Here is a 23184-nt window from a genome sequence, read left to right on the forward strand (position 1 = left end):
CATTATCTTCTCTCTGTCCCAGTAAGCTATATAATCTTTACCCAATGTGCACTGATATACAGAAATCCTTCGTTAGATTCTCAGAACAGTGTTCTGTTCTCAAAATGGATTATTCTAGATTTATTGTTGGAAAAATAATTTTTATATTATTTTGCTTGATTTTTCTAGCACCACCCACCAATCATAATACTAATCTGCCTTTTCCAATCCATTTATCATTTTGATTAACTAAACTATTTCAGACACTTTGTTTTCTAGCTGAACAGCCCACGTCATTGCAGTTATTCCTCATACTTCAAGTCTCAAACTCTATGTGTCAGCCTCATGAGCTTTCTCTATAGCCTCCAATACTTGAATGTTTCCCTCTTCCAGCAAATCAAACTGGGCATGGTATTCAAGATGTAGTTTAACCTTAGTACTGTACAGTGTCCTCATAATTTCTAACTGATTATGGGACTGTATAGTCCCAATATTCTGTTGACTTTGAGTAATGTTTCACAGAATCTGATGGATATATTTACCATCACATCCACATTGTTAAATCACTTACAGCTTCACCCTTTGTTATTTTAACACCATTTTGAGTTTTTCTCCTTATTTTCCTTTCTGTGTGTTATTGCATTAAATTGCACCTGCCATTGTCCTCTTTGCATTATTTTGTTACGCTTGAAAATTCTAAGCTGCCTTCTCAAGAGTCAGTACATGTACTTATCTGACCATTCTGAAAGTTCTACAACAAAGTCAGATCATAAATTTTAAATTATAATATTCTAAACACTACTGAACTCCCTGAACTGGATATCCCATTCAGTACTCATTGATGCCCAGACTGAATTTTAAGTATTTTCTTAAAATATTTAAAATGTTTCCAATGAATTTTAAGTATTTCCTACATTTCAGCCAACTTCTTCTTACTCCTTGTAAGGTTTTACATTCAATTCCTACAGTTTTAAATGTAAATAACAGCCTTTTATAGAACAGAAGTAACTAAGTGTCATTCTTAATTATACTAATTGAGTTTGTAGCCATTAACTGGAACAAACTTGTACATTTGATGTCAATGATTCACAGTAAGTTATTGAGAACTGAACAAGTACCAAAGTATAAAGTTAAAAGGGGAAATAGAAAGTTACACTTACTTTATATGACTTAAAAGCAAAATAACCATTAGAAGAATAATATGTGGCTTGTTATTAACCTACAACCTTCTGTTTCCAGGCACTGAATGTTGCTGGTGCAGGTCCTTTCAGTGATGTGGTTTTGTGCATGACTCCACCGTCTGTTCCAGCTGCTATAAGCTTTCTGCAAATAGTGGATGAAGATAAACTTGATACCCCACTTGACTCCCCTTCAACATGTCTAGCCATACAGTGGGAAGAGCCTCGCAATAATGGTTCTGAAATCTCAAGCTACAGTATAGACTTTGGTGACAAGCAGCCAATAACAGCAGACAGATCGACTAATTGTATCATCCAAAATCTGCAGCCAGATACAACATACAGGTATGCTGTATCAAGTGATGGCTAGTTACTCTAAATTGTTTATGTGCCAAGCTGTCCCACCCTGGTTTAAGTTAGGTTTAAATCTACAACTGCTGATGCCAAACTTTCTATGACCAGTGGGTTTTTTTTCTCCATAAAGCAATCTGAGTCTGTAATAGTCTTTGTAAGCAATTTTTACAGTTTATTTAGAAGATGAAATATCACACTAACTTCTAAATCCCTCTGTTACCCAATCTGATTTGTAGAGGATCAGCCTTCCAGTTTTCAATTTCTGTTTCGCTATTTATATTGAGCCATATCACTCCCTTTTTTTGTTTATTCTTTACCCATGAATCTGCTTTTCTCATGACTGTCCTCCCTGTCATCATATCTCATTTACATGTTAACATAACACGCACACTTTACCACTCTGAACTTGTTTTTAAATTGATTAGTTAAAGTGAACCTTGATTTTAATGGTTCCCCAGAGACAAATGACAATACTTTGTCTCTAGCAAAAAAATTGGAATTTGGCGCTTTTTATATTTGCTGTAGCTTTCATAGATGTTGAACACTCTTCCACTGGGTTTTGGCCAGTACACATTGCCTTGGTTAGCTTCTGCCTGAAACTCAAACTGAAAGTGTAGTCTCTGGACTTTGGTTTATCAATTTCTCTGAATCAGTTTAAGTGGTCCTCTTATTCCAGGCCTAAAAATCAGCTCAAAAGGACCGAATCCTATGGACTCGTTATGAACATCCATAATGGTGAACGGTAACAATTCCTTTATCGCAGTCATTAGGAGGTGCCTGACAATAGCTTTAGTTATGGTCTTCAAAATTTGATGCCAACTTTCCAAAACACTTTAAGATTGTGGATGATAAGTAGAAGATATAAATTGTTCAATTAGCAAACTAATTATTGTACTTTGAATTTTTATGACATAAAATTTGAACCTTGATCTGGTTCTTTGAGAAGTCCAAACTTTGTTAAAATGATCTAACATTCTATGCTGTTTTTGTAATTTTTCTGTTCTAAAAACACAACCTGAGGAAATCTTTTGGAAACATCTATAATTAATAAAAGGTACTGATTCTCATATTTGGCTTTAGCAAGAGGTATGCACAACTGATTAAAACCTTGCTAAACAATTCTTTGAAAACGACTTTCAGGCTTAAAGGAGCAGGTTTAATTGATGGTTAGCGTTTCTGCACTACCTCATGCATGACAAAATTTGACTACATCTTGATGTAATCTTTTCCTCGTATCTAAGTGACTGGAATTGAATTGGCATTTTGAGTTACTCTTCAAATTTTTTAATAGTCATAGAATTACCAGCTGTTGCCCATATGTGGTATTTGAGGTACTCTAATACTCATATTAATACTTTGTCTTTCAAATGATAACATGTAGGTAATGGTTCTGACTCCATTTCTGCAGACACTTCTTTATGTACATCTCTCTTATTTCTGATTTGTTGCCTTTCTGTTACAGAAGGTGGGTTGAACATGTCAGCCACATTCTTTTTAGCATCATCCTTTTTATTTAAATTTATGAAATCTGTACAGTCAGTTCTGCCACAACGCGTATTGGCTTTAACGTGATTGAAGAATTTCGACCATTATTTGTAGAACGCAAACTTTCCTCACCTGTGTTTGTTATTATCCCATTAGTTTACATGGTGCAGCTATTGCGTATTGTTTTTTATAACACAAGGTCGCAAGAGAACGGAACTATCACATTATATCAAATCGAGTGTATACAAATCACCTCCATTTTTCGTGCACTCCCTCTCTTCTAGCCTAATTCTATAACCTGAGATCTCCTGCTGAAGTGCTTGTGTCTGAAATGTAAATTCTCCTGCTCCTCGGATGCTGCCTGGCCTGCTGTATCTTTCCAGCACCACACTCTTAACCCTGAGATCTCATTGTTACAGTCAGGAAACAATTCTGGGTTTTCTTCTTGTCGCATTTTGGTTTCTTTTGCCCCTCTTGGTTCTTCCACCACCTTCAGGGAAGCCTATATGTTTGAACCACCCAGATCACTTCCTAAGATAATTCCCTTCCATAATGATTTGTTACACCCCTAGAACACATTCTTAATTTACTAAGTTACTTTTTAAATCAAGCTCTGCATAACGGGACTGGTTTATAATCTCCATATCTACCTCCAATTAATAGTTTCTCTTTTATTGAGTCCTCTAGAAAATATTGATGTCATTTACCTGCATAAGTGAATAATTTGCCCCAGGATCTGTCGATGTCTTTATCAGTTAGTGTAAGGGAATATCTCCTTACCAGAGAAACTATTCAAAATCTTGAAAGGTCTGATTCTCCTTATCAATTTACAAAGAATGATTTTCATGACTCTACAAAGAGATCTCTTTTTAGTATGTTCTAAGAAAACAAGGTCCCTTTGTACTACAGTGACTGTATTAATATCCTTTCATGATACCCTTTTTCTGAAGACTCCTTAAATATTCCCATTCCTGCAATCAGTTTTTATTTACCTTCTTACAGTTTGCTTAAGTAAGTTCAGTATTATTATAATCCAAGCATGTTATTTTCTTTAGTTAACTGTTTGGTTCTATCCTTTTCCCGTTATTACTTTGGCATCCTTCTGATGGATCCCTAAAACCAGTACCTCTCCTATCTGTATATTTCCTATATATTTCCCATTTGTCCAAGTTCCCTGTAGATTCCCATCTGAGCATCTTCCGACATTAACTCTTTGTGTGAGATGTCATAGGTATCTGTCAGTAACTTCAGTAATTGAAATTTCTGATCCCACAGCATTTCTTTTTCCAATACAAATTCTGCAAATGTCTAAATAGGTTTCTTCCTTGTTCTAAATTTTAATTCACAAAGTTCAGAAACAAGGCTGTAATTGCTTTATTAACAGTTTTATACTCTTCAAATTTTTCTTTTTGCAAAATTGCACATTGACCTAGCTGTATCTCAAAACACACTAATGCTTTTGGTCAGTTCGTCTGCCCAGCTACCTTTTCAAATAAAGTGAAATGTCATTCTAGAATTAAAAGAGCTGGTTTAAACATATCTGGTAGTTGAGAAATTCCAAGCATTAATCAAATCAGCTGTTTTAATTCTAGTTTTCAAAACCATTTAGCAGGGTTTTAATAGATTGGTTTGGATATGTATGGCATGCCTGATAAAATTTGACCACATATTTTTCTAATCCTGGCTATTAGCATTTCATGAGCAACTCATAAAATTGCACTGCAATATTCAAGTGAAATTATCACCTGATGGACCACGATATAACATCTGGTATTTGACGTATTCTCCATTTCTTCATTAATATTTTGTCATTCAAATATTAACGCTCAGGTTTAGTATTGACTGCATTTGGCATATATCTTTCATTTTCAAGGCCTTTTGTTTTTCAGTTCTATTTAAGAAGATGGGCTCAACATTGTTAGCGCCATTCTCTTATTCCTCACCCTTTATAGCTAAGTTTTCAAAATTTTATGCATTAACCATTTATGAATTTCCAAGACATCTCGTCAGATCATAGACGCTGCTTCTTGTCTAAATCTATTAGCCAAGGTCTAATCACAATAGTTGGGAAATGTTCTCCTCTATCATCATAGTTGTTGTTCCACCACCCTCTGTGAGACTATTTTTGAACCAACCAGGTCATTTGGCAAGATAAGATCAATTCTTTCTATTGGAATTTGTTTAACTACTCCACCATTTTAACAGTTTATTCACTGGTGGGATGTGGACATCACTGGCTGAATCAGCATTTATTGCCCACCCCAGTAGCCATTGAGAAGATAGAGGTCAGCTGCCTTCTTGAATCACTACCGTCCATATGCTATAGGTAGACCTACAAATGAAAGGGATAGAATTCTAAAACTTATCAATTGTAAGGTTACTCTTTAATCCAATTCTGTGAACTGGGACTAATTTGTAACGCCCATGTATATTTACAATTAATATTTTTGCTTTTATTAAGTCCTCTGGACATTAGTATCATCAGCCAACATCAATGACTGACTTGCTCTAGTATCTTTCTATATATTTATTGGTTTACATCTTTTATATTGGTCTCCTTCCTATCAGAAGGATGTTGTAAAATTTTACAGGGTTCAGAAAATATTTACAAGGATGTTGCCAGTGTTGGAGGATTTGAGCTATAGGGAGAGGTTGAATAGGCTGGGGCTGTTTGCCATGCAGTGTTGGAGGTTGAGCAGTGACCTTATAGAAGTTTATAAAATCATGAAGAGTTTGGATAGGACAAATAGAAAAAGTCTTTTCCCTGGGGTAGGAGCGTCCAGGACTAGAGGACATAGATTTAGGGTGAAAGGAGGAAGATATAAAAGGCACCTAAGGGGCATGTTTTCACACAGAGGGTGGTACGTGTATGGAATGAGCTGCCAGAGGATGTGGTGGAGGCTGGTACAATTGCAACATTTAAAAGGCAACTGGGTGGGTATATATGAATAGGAAGGGTTTGGAGAGCTTTGGGCCGGGTGCTGGCAAGTGGGACTAGATTAGGTTTGGGTATCTAGTCTGCAAGGACAAGTTGGACCGAAGCACCTGTTTCCATGCTGTACATCTCTCTGACCTCTACTTGAAACATCATAAAATACCTTCCTTTTTGATCTAAAATATTCAGAACCTCCAGTGGTCTGATTTTCTTTGTCAATATTCAAGGAATTTTCATGATTATCCTGAATCACCTTTTATTTGTACATTCAAAGAAATACATTCTCTTTGTAATGCAACTGCAGTTTTAATACCTTTTTTAAAAAATCACTGGTGGGATGAAGGCATTGCTAGCTGGATCAGCATTTATTGTTTTTTTTCTATTTGCCTTTGAGAAAGTGGTGGTGGACTATCCTCTTGAATTATTGCAGTCCCTATCATGTAGCTAGGCCCTCGATGCCATCAAAGCTGAAGTTCCAGAATTTAACCGAACAAAATGAAAAGAACAGCAATATATTTCCAAATCAAGATGGTGAGTGGTTTGGAGGGAAATTTAGAGATGGCACTGTTCCCATGTAGTTAGCCCATGTCCTTCTATATGATAGATGGTTGTGGTTTGGAAAGTGTTATCTCAGGAGCCTTGGTGAGTTTCTGCTGTGCATTTTGTAGATGGTATGTGCTGCTACTACTGCACATCAGTGAGGGGAATAGATGTCTGTGGAAGTGGTGCCAATCAAGTACCCACATCCATTTCCTTTCCCGATGCCCTATTTTCTGAAGATTGTTTGGCTATTCCCACTAATGCAATCAATTTCCCATTTAATTTGCAGCAATTGGCTCTGGTATGTCCAATCTTCTTTTATTGTAAGCATGTTAATTTCTTTATATCACTATTTGGTTCTAGGTTTTCTCCTTTATTACTTTGGCACCCTTCTGTTTGAACTCTAAAGCCAGTACCTCTTTTGTGTATAGATTTTCAATTTGTTCATTTGCCTTGAGGATTCCCATATGGCTATCTCTCTACCTTTAAATATGAGAAATCATAGATATCTGCCAAAACAGCAGCTTCTCTGATCCTTGATATTTGGTCCTCATCTAAATAGGTTTTTGGGTTTGTAGTAATGTTATTTCTGAATTTTTCTATGATCTTAATGTATCTTACATTCTCAATTTTCTCTAACTTCTGTATCCCTAAACCACTTACTCCACAGCATTTATTTTTCCTTCAGAAATTCTAAAATATCTAATTAAGTTTATTTTTGTAGTTCTAAATTTTAATTTACAAGCTTCAGGAACAAATTAATTAGTGTTGAGCATTTTTTTTTTAAAGTTTCAAGAACTGCAGGTTGTTCTTCTGACAATCTTACGTATACAGTTACAGCTGTACCTGCCAAAACATTTTAGAATAGAATAGACTCCCTATACTGTGGAAACAGGCCATTTGGTCCAACAAGTGCACACTGACCCTCCAAAGAGTGTCCCACCCAGACCTTTTCCCCTACCTTATAACCCTACATTTCCCCTGACTAATGCATCTAAGCTACACATCCCTGAACACCATGGGCAATTTAACATGGCCAATTCACCTCACCTACATATCTTTGTGACTGTGAGAGGAAATGGGAGCACCCGAAGGAAACCCGCATATACACAGGGAGAATGTGCAAACTCTACACAGTCACCCAAGGCTGGAATCAAACCTGGGACCCTGGTGTTGTGAGGCAGCAGTGTTAACCCTGAGCCACTGTGCCACCCTTAGGTATGAGCATCTTCTGACCACTTCATCTGTCCAGCCAGCTATCAAATGAGTTGAAATGTCTTTTGGACTCTAACCTCAGTAAAATTCGGCACTAAGTGTAGATTCTTTGTTAAATTCCTAATTGGAATCAGAATAATTCTTGAGCTTTTTAATTTGCTTATGTTCTCTAATTTCCCCGTTTCTTTACAGTTCACATTTTTTTAATGTCTTTCCTTTTAAATTAATCTATTTTTACTTCCATTACTCTGAACTTGTCTGTTTTTAGAATCCTTAGACCCATCCAGTCAACACCCTGGAGGGGATCCCACCCAGACCCACTCCTTTACCATATCCCTGTAAACTTGCATTTACTGTGGCTAATTCACCTTGCCTGCATACCTGGACACTATGGGCAATTTACCATGGCCAATCCACCTAACCTGCTCATCTTTGGACTGTGGGAGAAAACTGGAGCACCTGGAGGAAACCCACACAGATAAGGGAGAATGTCTGTGTAGAATTTGAACAGTTTCCCAAGGGTGGAATTGAACCCAGATTCCTGCACTGAGCCACCATTTCTTTATTCTATCTCTTCAATTTAAGTCCTCTTAACTCTATGTCCTGTTCCATTGCTCTGTCCTGCTGTTTTTCTTCTAACTCAAGTCTTTTCACTAACCATATCGCAGCTAATTCTAACGATGACCTCTCATATTCAAGTTTCTCTTCTAATTCTAAATGTTGAATAATCATTTAAGCTTTTAGTTCTGGCTTCAGTTTATTCATTAATTCTCTCAATTTGGCCATTGTCAAATCTTTAAAATAGTCCACTGCGATATTTTTTACTCCCAAAGCTATATTCAAAATCCATAATATAGCTCAACATAGCTGTTTTATGTCGACCACCTCCACATACCCATTTCTTCAAAAGACGTCTTAAATTCAATGAACTCCAGTCCCACAAGAGGCACCACTTGTTGTGATCCCAGCTGATGCTCCTGCACTAGTAAGAATTCAGAATAAAATCTGTCGTAATAGATGACATTTTGTTCCTTCCTTTAAAAAAAGACACTGCAGTCTTTTGCTGAAACACAAGCAATGCAGGCTGGATATTTTGTTTTAACATTAAGCATAAGTTTGTTCTTCAAAAGTTTAAAATATTTCTAAAATTGTAGCAAAACAAATTCCCTCCCACCCCAACAGAATCATTTTATAGTTAGTCAAAGAACAGAGACAGATCGTTCCCTCTTCATGCTGTAGGTTTTCTTAGTTCCAATTTTGAGCTGTTAGGCTTTTTCCCTGGAATATTCACAACTGAGATCTTACAATTGTTCAGCTTTTAATAACCAATGCAGATTACTAACAAAACATTCCCACTCTGGAAGTTTCACAAAATAAACTCTTTCACTGAATTAACTCATTCCCTGAACTGTTCTGAATGATCTTTTTGTTGGAGAAACTATAATGGCATCTGAGTCCAGTCATATTGTCTTCAACCTAGCCAAGAAAAAAGCTTTCCAATGCAAGCAAACTGACATTTAAACTGCAGGAGCCACATACTGGTTTAAAATTGTGCTTCCAAAAAGACACAACAGAGTTGATCTTTAAATCTGTTACACAAATACACACATATACCACTCGTTTGAAATCAAAGCACTGTTTCAAAAGTTTCTATGTAGGCATATATGTATAAACCATACATCTTTTGTTGAATGCTGTATTTCTGCAACTGTGCAAACTGAAATTGCCTACACTTTACCAAAAGCAACCATTGGTTTCACCGCTATAAGCAGTAATTCACTTACCTCGCTGTGAGCATTAGAGCAAAAACAATACAGCACAGGAATAGGCCCTTTGGCCAACCATGTCTGTTCTGACTATAACATCTTTCTAAACTAATGCCATCTGCCTGTACATGATATGTATACCTCTATTCCTGTCTATTTTTGTGTTTGATTTTAGGCATCTTAAATATTGCTACTTCTACCACCTCCCTTGGCAGTATGATCCAGGCACCTACCAGCCTTTATGTAAAAAAAACTTGCCTCGCGCATCTTCTTTAAACTTTCTTCTCTCATCTTAAAACTGTGCCCCATAGTATTTGACATGTCCAGCATTGGAAAAAGACTGCCCATCCCCTCTAAGCATGCATTTCATAATTTTATATATTTCTATCAGGCCACCCCTCGCTGTCTGATGCTGTCATGAAAATAATGAAAATTTGTCCAACCTCTCCTTATAGCTAATACACTCCAATACAGGCAACATCCTAGTAAAACTCATTTGCACCATCTCCAAAGTCACCATACCTTCTTTACAGTGTGGCAACCAGAACTGCATACAATACATCAAATGTGGCCTAATTAAACTTTTAAAAAGCTGCAACGTGAATTGCTAACTTTTATACTCAATGTCCAGTGAATGAAAGTAAACGCATTATATGTGCCTTCTTTACCAACTTCGCTTGTGGCTAAATAGGATGCAGAGGTCTCTGTCAAAGCCCCAGCAATGTCCTCCATGGCCTCCCTCAGTACCCTTGGATAGATCCCATCAGACCCTGATGACTTGCAGATGCTTTTCCAAGTACTCATTACGACCACCTCCTTAATATTGACATGCCCAAGAATATCAAAATGTTCCACCTTAATCTTACTATCATGTGTATGTGTACATTACCGTGTGTGCGTATTGTAAAATGTTGTAGCTGATATTTCATCTAACACTGAAACCTGAACTAATTTAAAGTTACGCACTAATGAATGCAAGGGACTGTTTCAGTACTTTATCATCAGAACCATTTTTTTTCACTTTCAGAATACGAGTACAGGCTGTAAACAGCATTGGACCTGGTCCTTTCAGCCATACCATTAAAGCAAAAACAAAACCACTGCCTCCAGAGCCACCTCGACTTGAATGTGTAGCCTTTAGTTATCAAACCCTGAAGCTCAAATGGGGAGAGGGGACTGCAAAAGTTTTGGCATCAGATGCCATTCAGTATGTCTTACAAATGGAGGACAAAAATGGGAGGTAACTTCAACAGAATTTATTTCTAATGGGTACTACTAAAATGGCCAAATGAGGTGTATAAAAGTTGCACAAAGTGATTCTGATTCATCTTTTTCTCCCTTTCTCTTGTCCTGTGGATAAATGTCTAGCTTCCAAAGGTATTTATTTCTGATGGAACAGCAACAATTAAGAATGCACTGTGTGAAAGTGGCACTGTATTTCTGTGTCCCATTAATTTATGCCATGGTATGGTCTCAATACGTAAATTAATACTTTAAAAGCTGCTTGATATTGGATGAATTCCACATTGCATACATTTGAGAGTAATTGAACCGTTCCATGAATATTGTATATTGTCAGTGGTGCAGCGATCCCTTAAATTGATTTTAGTGCTTATAGAGATCTGATTTCTGTACATGAGCATGCTATAAATAAAAGTGTAGATTTGTGTAAATAATTTCTATAAAGTATTTTAATAAGTAGCTGGTAATTGTCTTGCATGTAATTCATATTATTTATTGGAATTCCATGTTAAACCTTCTTCTCACAAATTGACTATGAGTTATGGAGAACTATGGTGGCCACACCCAAAAACCATTCTGGGTGGTGAAATAGGATTGGGAAAGCAAGGATTTGCTTAACATAAATAAGCAATAAAACTTGTGATAAAATCAACCAGGAAGAAGAAAATTGGTGCAGATATGGTGGTCAGTGACACATGAGACAAATTTTGGAAGAAAATGTTGAAACCAATTGCAAGCCATAACGAGTTCCATTTAAAAATAATAAACAACCAAGCATCAAGGATACCATAAGCTGGAATCTTAAAAGAAACCTTTAATAAATGAGGAAAAACTGAGTATTTAATACTTGATAGAGGACAAGTCTGGATGTTTCAGAATTTTGCAGATGCCATTAAAACCTGGTTATCTTTCAGGTATTCAACTATATGCAAAGGACCATGTCACACACACAAAGTTCAAAGACTCAATGAGTCAACATGCTACAGATTTAAAATTCAGGCATGTAATGAAGCAGGTGAAGGATCCTTTTCTGACGTTTACACTTTCACAACTGCCAAATCTCCCCCATCTCCTGTTAAAGGTAAGTGCTTATTGTGTCTTCTTTGTTTATTTGATTATCTTAGATGGTTAGAACTATAGATTAAATTTTAATGTCAGTATTATGTTATGAAGGTGTAAGGGGTACTGTACCTTTAAGAGAGTTAAAAGCTAGCGCAACTATCTGACAGCATTAAGTGTTCTGAACAAAATACAATGTAACCTTTTGGTCCAACAGCTAGGGGAGCTGGTTGTCTGGAGACAAAAGCAACTTTGAAAATAGGCCAATCAATTTAAATTCTACCCCCAAAAAAAAGTACCGACCTCCAATCAATTCAATGTTTTTGAGGGTATAAGACTGGGAAAAATTGAACTGTTGGTGCAGAACTGCCAAAAGACCAACAGATGTAAACTGCTAAGAGAATGCGCCTACACAGAGAAAAAAACATCGATACCGACCTGAAGAACAAATCTTTTCTGTATTGCTGGTTTAAAATAAACAGAGTGGGTTTACGCTGTGTCGTAATAGCACCAATTATGTGTCCATTTTCAGCTTTTGAATTTGCCAAGGGTAATTCTGCAATGACCTCAAAGAATTTTGCCAGTGTCCCATTTTGAAGGTCTGAAAAGGCAGTTTTGCAAAGTCCTGTGTTTTTTTTCAAATTATCTCTCTCTATAAATTATGACATTCATTTCACCTTCCCCATCCTAAATGCAGCTTCATTCACCTCTTGTTTCCAAGTAGCACTCCTTCACATTAGATTAAATCCATCCAATTTGATGACTTCTCCATGACCACTATAAATGTCACAAAGTAAACAATTAATAGAAATATATTTGTAAACGAGTTTGTTTTATAATCTTAAGTAAAATTGCCATTCCTTACAGAAGAGAGGGTCTGTCACCCCTAATGTCTTGGTGTGTGCCTTCTGCTAACAGCTCTCAGCGGCAATACTGAAAAACTGAAATTGTCATTCAGTTCGAGGTGGTGCCTTGCTTCAGAAGAAAGAGAAAGATTTTATATTCATGCAAAAACGTGGCCACAATTGTAAGCAACAGCTTGCAGCCGATGTGTATCCTCTTGATACTTGATACAAGTTCATTTCTTGTTAAAAAAGACTATATACTAATTTCATATCTGCTTTTATTATTTGCTTTACTAAATTAACCTGTCTAATTCCTTTCTGTTCAGCTCCGAGATTGAAACAACTGAAGGAGAATGTATGTGATCTCACGTGGGAACCTTTGCCAGCAATGAAGGGGGATCCAATTGTTTACAATGTTCAGGCCATGGTTGGCAAAGACTCTGAATTCAAACAGGTAAAGTCTCACTTGGATTTACTTGGACAATGCAAATGTAAGTGCTGGTTTTATATGTCATGGGATGTGAGTGTCACAAAATAAACCAACAATTTTTAATTGCTTATCCATCTTGAACCATTGTAGTCCTTGACATGTAAGGTCACCCACCATCGTGTTTTGTAATAGAGGACAGGCATTGGGAGATAGAAGGTGAGTTACTCCACAAAGTGTTCCTATTCTCTCAGAATTCTGATTTGCAGTTGTAGCATATCATGTATATGACTGGCCCAGTTCAATTTCTGATCAATGGTGTCACCCAGGATATTGCGGGTAAGGAATTCAAAAATGGTAATGCCATTGAGAGTCTTTTATTTTGAAGCTGTTCTTTATGTGATGCTTGTCAAACAAGCCAAGAACCATAACTCTATTTGATTTAAAATTGTGATGGAAAAGGATAGACCAGATCTAAAAGTTGAAGTTCTAAATTGGAGAAAGACAAATTTTGATGGTATTAAGCAAGAACATTCAAAAGCTGATTGGGGGCAGATGTTCACAGGTAAAGGGATGGCTAGAAAATGGGAAGCCTTCAGAAATGAGATAACGAGAATCCAGAGAAAGTATATTCTGTTTGGGTGAAAGGAAAGGCTGGGAGGTATAGGGAATGCTGGATGACTAAAGAAATTGAGGGTTTGGTTAAGAAAAAGAAGGAAGCATATGTCAGGCATAGACAGGATGGATCGAGTGAATCCTTCGAAGAGTATAAAGGCAGTTGGAGTATACTTAAAAGGGAAATAGGGAAGGGCAAAAAGGGGACATGAGAGAGCTTTGGCAAATAGAATTAAGGAGAATCCAAAGAGTTTTTACAAATACATTAAAAACAAAAGGGTAACTAGGGAGAGAATAGGGCCCCTCAAAGATCAGCAAGGCGACCTTCGTGTGGAGCCGCTGAAAATGGGGGAGATACTAAACGAGTATTTTGCCATCAGTATTTACTGTGGAAAAGGATTGGAAGATATAGAATGTAGGGAAATAGATGGTGATATCTTGAAAAATGTCCATATTGCAGAGGAGGAAGTGTAGGTTTTCTTGAAACACATAAAGGTGGATAATTCCCCAGGACCTGATCAGATGTACCCTAGGACTCTGTGGGAAGCTAGGGAGGTGATTGCTGTGTCTCTTGCTGAGATAATTGTATCATCAATTGTCATAGGTGAGGTGCCGGTAGACTGGAGGTTGGCTATCATGGTGCCACTGTATAAGAAGGGTGGTAAGGACAAGCCAGGGAACTAAAGGCCAGTGAGCCTGATGTAGGTGGTGGGCACATTGTTGGAGGAAATCCTGAGGGACATGATATGCATGTATTTGGAAAGGCAAGAACTGATCAGGAAAGTCAACATGGCTTTGTGCGTGGGAAATCATGTCTCATAAACTTGATTGAGTTTTTTTGAAGAGGTAACAAAGAGGATTTTTGAGGGCAGAGTGGTAGATGTGATCTATAGGAACTTCAGTAAGGTATTCGACAAGATTTCCCCATGGGAGATTGGTTAGCAAGGTTAGATTTCTCAGAATACAGGGAGAACTAGCCATTTGGATACAGAACTGGCTCAAAGGTAGAAGACAGAGGGTGGTGGGGGAGGTTGTTTTTCGGACTGGATGCCTGTGACCAGTGGATTGGTGCTGGGTCCTCTCCTTTTTGTCATTTATATGAATGATTTGGATGCGAGCATAAGAAGTAAACTTAGTAAGTTTGCAGATGACACCAAAATTGGAGATGTAGTGGACAGCAAAGAAGGTTACCTCCGATTACAACAGGATCTTAATCAGATGGGCCGAATGGGCTGAGAAGTGGCAGATGGAGTTTAATTTAGATAAATGTGAGGTGCTGCATTTTGGGAAAGCAAATCTTAGCAGGACTTATACACTTAATGGTAAGGTCATAGGGAGTGATGCTGAACAACGAGATCTTGAAGTGCATGTTCATAGCTCCTTGAAAGTGGAGTCGCAGATAGATAGGATAGTGAAGAAGGCATTTGGTATGCCTTCCTTTATTGGTCAGAGTATTGAGTACAGGATTTGGGAGGTCATGTTGTGGCTGTGCAGGGCATTGGTTTTGGCTACTGTTGGAATATTACTTGTAGTTCTGGTCTCCTTCCTATCGGAAAGATGTTGTGAAACTTGAAAGGGTTCAGAAAAGATTTACAAGGATGTTGCCAGGTTGGAGGATTTGAGCTATAGGGAGAGATGGAATAGGCTAGGGCTGTTTTCCCTGGAGCGGCAGAGGCTGAGGGGTGACCTTATAGAGGTTTACAAAGTTATGACGTGCATGGATAGGATAAATAGACAAAGTCTCTTCCCTGGGATCAGGGAGTCCAGAACTAGAGAGCATAGGTTTAGGGTGAGACGGGTAAGATATAAAAGAGACCTACGGGCCAACATTGTCAATGGGTGGTGCGTGTATGGAATGAGCTGCCAGAGGAAGTGGTGGAGGCTAGTACAATTGCAACATTTAAAAGGCGTTTGGTTGGGTGTATGAATAGGAAGAGTTTGGAGGGATATGGGCCACGTGCCGGTATGTGGGACTAGATTGTGTTGGGATATCTGGTCGGCATGGACGGGTTGGACCAAAGGGTCTGTTTCTATGCTGTACATCTCTTTGACTCTATGTTGTCCAGGTCTTGCTGCGAATGGGTACAAACCACTTCTTTGTCTGAAGTGTCTGTATTTGTACTGAACATTGCACAAGCATCAGTCAACATCGCCTTTTCTGACCTTTATAAATATAGGCAAGTTTACTGAGGATGTAAGTGTTACGACAGAATTATCCATCTGTTCTGATGCCGGGTGTTCTCTGCTCACTTTGTTTATCACTTGTTAACTTGCAATTTTTTTTCAAATCCTGGTTTTACTTTAACCCTCTTACTGTTTCTTGATGCTATGTTCTCCTTTCTTAAATCAGAAGGGGAGGCATTCATCACACTGTACCATTCTAATTGAACAATCAAAAGTCAGGTTTGTGTAGCCTCTTCTCTGATAATTGCTATTTTTCTGATAGACACCCATACCATTTTTGATACTGGAGAGAATAGGTAAATTAAGTTTAAATGATAGGCAGGTATGATTGTCCTAAGCAGGCACAAACTCAGCTTCTGAAATTGATTAAATTCTGTAAGTATTGGGTTGTTTGCGAAAGCCACCCACTCCAATCTGAGCGATTAGTGTTTATATTTACAATGATAGAATATCTTGGTGATTCATTTTCACAGATTGGACATTGACTATAATTGGTGATATAATTGAGGAAAATAAAGTGCTTTGCTTAAATGTAGGCATCAACAATGCTTAAAATTAGACATTTTAATTTGAATGGTAAAGAAAATCTACTTGTGTCTCATTGCAGATTTGAATGCAATGGTGGTCAGTGAAGTGATGCTGCAATGTGCAAAATTGGTGAAATTATGCTAAAATATATAAAGGGGCTTTGGTAGTACAACATTATATCATTCATTTGTGCATTTACCTTATTGATGTAATTCAAGTTTAAGCTGAATATAGTGATGATGTTGCCTCTTTAACAAGGTTATTTTCTCCTTGGTTATTTTCAAGAGGGGTCATAAAAGCAGAGGGGCTGGTATTCTGGACTTGTCTACTTTAAACAATGGGGAGAAAGTGAGGTCTGCAGATGCTTGAGATCAGAGCTGAAAATGTGTTGCTGGAAAAGCGCAGCAGGTCCTGAAGAAGGGCTTATGCCCGAAACGTCAAATCTCCTGTTGCTTGGATGCTGCCTGACCTGCTGCGCTTTTCCAGCAACACATTTTCAGCTACTTTAAACAATGGCAGGGGAGTGGCCAATTCTCCCAGTTCAGGTTTTTTTTCTAATTTGGTTTCTTTTAGCAGGAGTCAAAGGTTGCTGGTAGCAGAGAAGCTACCACAGAAAAAAGGTTCCATGGTCAACAGATGTTTCTTGTCTGACGTTTCTCTCTGAAATGTCTCCTTATATATTAAGCACCGGTGTTTGAATTTACCTTTTGCCAAAGGGTATATTTATGAGATGTTGCATGGATTGGAACAGTACCTTTGTTATGTTACGATATTGAGTCAGTTGGGCTTTCAAAGAAGTTAAGTTATTCTAAATTCTGGGGTTTTTTTGTTCATGTTTCAACCATAGTGTGTAAATAAATTCTGTTTTGCTTAAAGCAGAGTGGTTTGACCAGCTGCGTCACTCCTGGAATATTCACTTCACATCTGCCTTTAAAACAAGAAAAGGTTATGGTCTGCTGTACTTTCTTGAAGTGTTTTCATGAAAAGAATACTTTTCATAATTAATAAGGAGCAGCATGAATCTAATTTCAAATGGCTTTTATTAATGCCATATGCAACCTTTTTTTTCTGTCCATGCCAGCAAGATGTTATCAAGCAGGGCATATATTTCTGCAAATAATATGAAATTAGCTTAATAACCAATGTTTTATGTAATTAAAGATTTCCTTTCTGGAAGTAATGTTGTTAGAATGAATTGTAATGGTAATTACCTGTAATCCTATCATTGATTAGTAGTGAATTGTTGAAATTTATGCTTCTACAATTGTATTCATCATAATTTTAATATGTGAAACTGTTTTCGATATTTATTTTCGGTCTGGAAATTTTTTTCCTAAACAATAGAATGGTACCTTTGGACATAAGAAAATAGAAAAAAATTAGAGTATTTTAGTGCTGTTGTCCATGCTTTGGACACTTCGACCAGTTCATGTATTAAAAACCCAAGTGCCGTTATTAGTGAGGCAGGCTATGGGATACTGACTTCAGTTTGCAGTTTAAGTTGATTTTAATAACAAAATATTACTTGTTAACAACTCGTGACCATTTCCCAAATTGCCATAATATTTACTCTCTGTCTAGCTCTATCTGCTCAGAAAGGATATTACCCTTAACAATCCACGAGTTTGAGCTGAGTCATTGGAATCTCTTTCCCCTCTGATGTAGGGCTGGCACACGTCTACCACGGTGGGTCTTGCAAGTTAGCGCGGATCTTCTGGGTCATCTTTGCCACATAGTCTTCCATTACAAATCTTGCCGCAAGTCTTTACTGAGAGGGTGGCTTTCAATGTGTGTTTTTATCACCCACTCGTCCAGACCTTCCTGAATGTTTTGTGCCTTTGGTAATTGGGGTCATAAGCATGGTTTAAAACATCCAAAGGGTCATGCCAATACTCTTCATCTGCCATGCCAGGAAGATATAAAGTGAATGTCTTTAGGCATTGGCTGGAAAACAGGATACAAGGAAGTCTGGTCAATAGTTCTCCAATATACGACCCTTGGGTTGGTTACCCTTAGGTTGATCTCTGTGGCCTTGGCTTCTACTATTCTCTGTAGCCAATAGCTGCTAGCTGCTGTTTTATTTAGTTAATTTTCTGTCAGGCCCGTTTTCTCAGGCTGAGAATCAATTAAGACGGAAGTGTGGACTGCAGATGCTGGAGATCAGAGTCAAGATTAGAGTGGTGCTGGAAAAGCACAGCAGGTCAGGTGGCATCTGAGGAGCAGGAAAATCGATGTTTCAGGCAAAAGCCTTTCATCAGGTTCCTAATGAAGGGCTTTTGCCCGAAACATCAATTTTCCTGCTCTTCGGATGCTGCCTGACCTGCTGTGCCTTCCCAGCACCGCTCTAGTCTTGACAGAGTCAATTTAGCATATCCAATTTTGGGCCTATAGTCGCTTGACAACTGTCCCTCATTGTTGATCATTTGAAGCATCCAGTTAAACTGGAATCACAGACTAAGACACGCTCTCATGCAGGCAAGTTCAAGTCTCAGATGGACAGCCTAACACCCTCAGTATCTAGTTTCTTCATTGTACGTAGACAACAATACTGTATAAACGTATTATCTTTCTTATGCATGTTAATACGTTTAACAGTCCTTAATACAAATAACTTAATACATAATACATAAATTGAGAACTAGCCAGTATACACTGGCTTGCCTGTTTGGCAATTAGCAATACTTGATAGAGTGAAATTCATACGTGCAACAACTTACATAGTCCTTTTGCAACACAGTTGGGTTTGTTAATTTCTTGACTCCTGCTGTAGGAGCATAAAGTCCATAGTTAGTTTTTAGATGAGTTCCTTCTTCCAGTGAACTAATTTAACCATGAGGTAGGTCAAAGTAAACAGGATGAACACATAGCCAGATGTGATAGGAGATATACCGACGATTGTATCTGCATGTTTGAGCAAACACTTATAATCAGCCTGAAGACTTCAAGAAGACCTTTGACAAAATGCCACAGAGGAAGCTACTGACTAAGATAAGGACAGAAGCTTGGCTTCCTGGCAGAAAGCAGTGAGTGGATATAAAAGGGTCCTTCTCCAGATGGCAGCTGGTAGCAAGGCTGAGAGATGGGACCACAACTTCTCACTTTATACATTAATGCTCACAGCGCCAAGGATCTGGGTTCGATTCCTGCCTCATGGAGTTTGCACGTTCCACGTCAGGTGAATTGGCCATGCTAAATTGCCTATAATGTTTGATGATGTGTACATTAGGTGCATTAGTCAGAGGTAAATGTAGAATAAAAAGGTCGGGAAATGGGTCTTCAGATGGTCAGTGTGGATTTGTTGGGCCGAATGGCCTGTTTCCACACTGTAGAGATTCTATGTTTCTGTGAACGAACTGAGGGATTCTGGCTAAGTTTACAGACAATACAAAAATAGATAAAAGGACAGGTAGCATTGAGGAGAGGGGGAGGCCACAAAGATTTGGACAGGTCAGGAGAGTGGGCAAAGAAGTGGCAGCTGGTGTACAATGTTTGAACATGTGAGGACAAACACTTTGGTAGGAAAAATAGAGGCATGGACTATTTTCTAAATGGAGAGAAAATTCAGAAGTCTGAAATGCAAAGAGACTTGGGAGTTCGAGACCAGAATTCTCTCAAGATAAACTTGCAGGTTGAATCGATAGTAAGGAAGGCAAATGCAATAATGGCATTTATTCTGAGAGGACTTGAATATAATAGCAGGGATGTACTTCAGGGGCTCTATAAGGCTCTGGTCAGAACCATATTTGGAGTTTTGTGTGCAGTTTTGGGCCCCATATCTCTGGAAAGCTGTATTGGTCCTGGAGCATGTTCAGAGGAGGTTCATGGGAATGGTCCCTGGAATGAAAAGCGTAACATATGAGGAACGGTAGGATTCTAGGTTTATATTTGATCGAGTTTAGAAGGATGAGGGGGATCTAATTGAAACATACAGAATACTGAATGGCCTGGACAGTGTAGATGTTGCGAAGATGTTTCCATTGTAGGAGAGACTAGGACCCAAGGGCACAGCCTTAGAATAAGGAGAAACCTTTTCAGCCGGAGAGGGTGAACCTATGGAATTCATTGCCACAGAAGGCTGTGGAGGCCAGGTCATTGAATATATTTAAGACAGAGATAGATAGGTTCTTGAGAGAAAGTGGAGAATGGGTTTGAGAAACTTATCAGCCATGATTGAATCTGCTGTGTGATTTAGTGGGCTGAATGGCCTAATTTCTGCTCCTGAGTCTATGGTCTTATGATGTATTGGAGAAGTGTCAATCAGACTTCCTGGTACCTTGACTTCTAGCCAGTTCCTAAGTACACTTTCCACTTCCCTCATATGGCAACAGTGAAGGGTGTTGGCATGACCCCACAAATGCTTTAAACTCCACTCATGACCCCATTGGCCAAAGATGGCAAGACCAAAGAACAAAAGAACAATAAAAATTTACAGCCCAGGAACAGGCCCTTCGGCCCTCCAAGCCTGAGCCGATCCAAATCTACTGTCTAAATCTGTCACCCAATTCCTAAAGATCTGTATCCCTCTGCTCCCCATCTACCCATGCATCTATCCAATCACATCTTAAATGAATCTACTGTGCCTGCCTCCAAGACCTCTGCTGGCAACGCGTTCCAGGCACCTACCACCCTCTGTGAAAAATACTTAGCGCGTGTACCCCCCTTAAACTTTTCACCTCTCACCCTGAAAGCGTGACCTCTCGTTATTGAATCCTTCACTCTGGGGAAAAAGCTTATCTCTATCTACCCTGTGTAATACCCTTCATGATTTTGTAAACCTCAATCAGGTCCCCCCTCAATCTCCTTTTTTCTAATGAAAACAATCCTAATCTACTCAATCTCTCTTCATAGTTAGCACCTTCCATACAGGCAGCATCCTCGTAAACCTTCTCTTGCACCCTCTCCAAAGTGTTTGGTAATGTGGCAACCAGAATTGTACACAGTTCTCTAAATGCGGCCGAACCAATGTTGTGTACAATTTTAACATGACCTGCCAGCTCTTATACTCAATACCCCGTCTGATGAAGGCAAGCATATCATATGCCTTCTTGATCACTCTGTCTACCTGTGCAGCAACCTTCAGGGTACATTGGACCTGAACTCCCAGATCTCTCTGCTCATCAACTTTTCCCAAGGCTCTTCCATTTACTGTATAATTCACTCTAGAATTAAACTTCACAAAATGCATCACCTCACATTTGTCTGGATTGAACTCCATCTGCTACTTCTCCGCCCAACTCTCCAGTCTATCTATATTCTCCTGTATTCTTTGACAGTCCCCTATGCTTTCTGCTACTCCACCAATCTTTGTTTTCTGCAAACTTGCTGATCACACCAACTGTGCTCTCTTCCAGATCATTTATGTACATCACAAGCAACCGTGACCCCAGCACTGATCCCTGTGGGACACCACTGGTCACCTTTCTCCATTTTGAGAAGTTCCCTTCAACTACTACTCTCTGTCTCCTGTTGATCACCCAGTTCTTTATCCACCTAACTAGAACACGCTGCATATCATGTGTCTTCACTTGCTCTATTAGTTTACCATGGGGAACCTTATCAAATGCCATACTAAAGTCCATGTATGTGACACCTACAGCCCTTCCTTCATCTGTCAACTTGGTCACTTCCTCAAAGAACTGTATTAAGTTGGTAAGGCACAATCTCCCCAGCGCAAAACCATGTTGCCTATTACTGATAAACCCATTCTTTTCTAAATATAAATAGATTTTTATCCCTCAGTACCTTCTCCAGCAACTTTCTCACCCATTGACGTCAGGCTCACTGGTCTGCAGTTACCACGAATATCCCTACTACCATTCTTATACATGGGAACAACAAGAGCAACCCTCCAGTCCTCCGGCACCTCACCTATCTTTAAGGATGCTACAAAGATATCTGTCAGGGCCCCAGCTATTTCCACACTCACCTCCCTCAGCAACCTGGGATAGATGCCATCTGGGTGCTGGGGGTTTGTCTACCTTAATAGCTTCTAGCCTACCCAACACATTTTCCCTACTCATGTCAACGTCATCCAGAGTTATCAAACTTCTATCTCTAATCTCAACATTCATCATGTCCCTCTCCTCAGTGAACACTGATACAAAGTAATCATTCGGAATCTCACCCATTCTTTCAGATTCGACACACAGCCTTCCTTCCTTCCTTATCCTTTAGTGGACCAATCCTTTCTCTAGTTACCTGCTTGCTTCTTATAAAAGAATAAAAGGCTTTAGGATTCTCCTTAATTCTGCTCACTAAAGCTATTTTAGCCCACTTGATTCCTCATTTAAGACTGGTCATACTCTTCCAATATTCCTCCAGGCCCGTTCTGTTCTTAGCTGCTTGGACCTTACGTACACTTCCCTTTTCCTCTTGGCTAGTCGTACGATTTCTCCTGTCATCCATGTTCACGAATCTTGCCTTTCTTATCCTTTGCTTTTAATAGGACATGCCTATCCTGCACTATCTTTAACTAATCTTTGAAAGCCTCCCACATATCAAATGTGGACTTCCCTTCAAATAGTTGTGTCCAATCCACACTTCCCAGCTCCTATCTAATTTTGATATAATTGGCCTTGGCCCAGTTTAGTACTCTTCCCTTAGGACCACTCTCATCTTTGTGTATGAGTATTCTAAAACTTACAGAATTGTGGTCACTGTTCCCAAAGAAATCTCCACCGCAACTTCTACCACCTGGCCTGGCTCATTCCCCAACACCAGGTCCAATATCCCAGTGACAAAAAACTATATGGCAACCCAAGTAGACCTGAGAGAAGATCTGCCCTGATAGAACTAGATAGGGGCCTCATATTGTGGCATTTTGGGAAATGCA

At 38.7% G+C, this 23184-nt stretch overlaps 1 protein-coding gene across 5 annotated transcripts in view; it reads left to right on the forward strand.

The window, feature by feature from the left end:
- fndc3a (fibronectin type III domain containing 3A) overlaps positions 1-23184 on the forward strand; it is a 218447-nt gene that overhangs the window by 189761 nt on the left and 5502 nt on the right. For all 5 annotated transcript variants that reach the window (XM_060833376.1, XM_060833378.1, XM_060833374.1 and 2 more), the window contains 4 exons: positions 1219-1502; positions 10480-10692; positions 11609-11775; positions 12925-13052. In XM_060833376.1, coding sequence (XP_060689359.1) covers positions 1219-1502; positions 10480-10692; positions 11609-11775; positions 12925-13052 — 792 coding nt within the window. The remainder of the gene's footprint in view (positions 1-1218; positions 1503-10479; positions 10693-11608; positions 11776-12924; positions 13053-23184) is intronic.

The sequence above is a fragment of the Hemiscyllium ocellatum genome, chromosome 12, assembly GCF_020745735.1.
Source record: "Hemiscyllium ocellatum isolate sHemOce1 chromosome 12, sHemOce1.pat.X.cur, whole genome shotgun sequence".
Lineage (NCBI taxonomy): Eukaryota > Metazoa > Chordata > Chondrichthyes > Orectolobiformes > Hemiscylliidae > Hemiscyllium > Hemiscyllium ocellatum.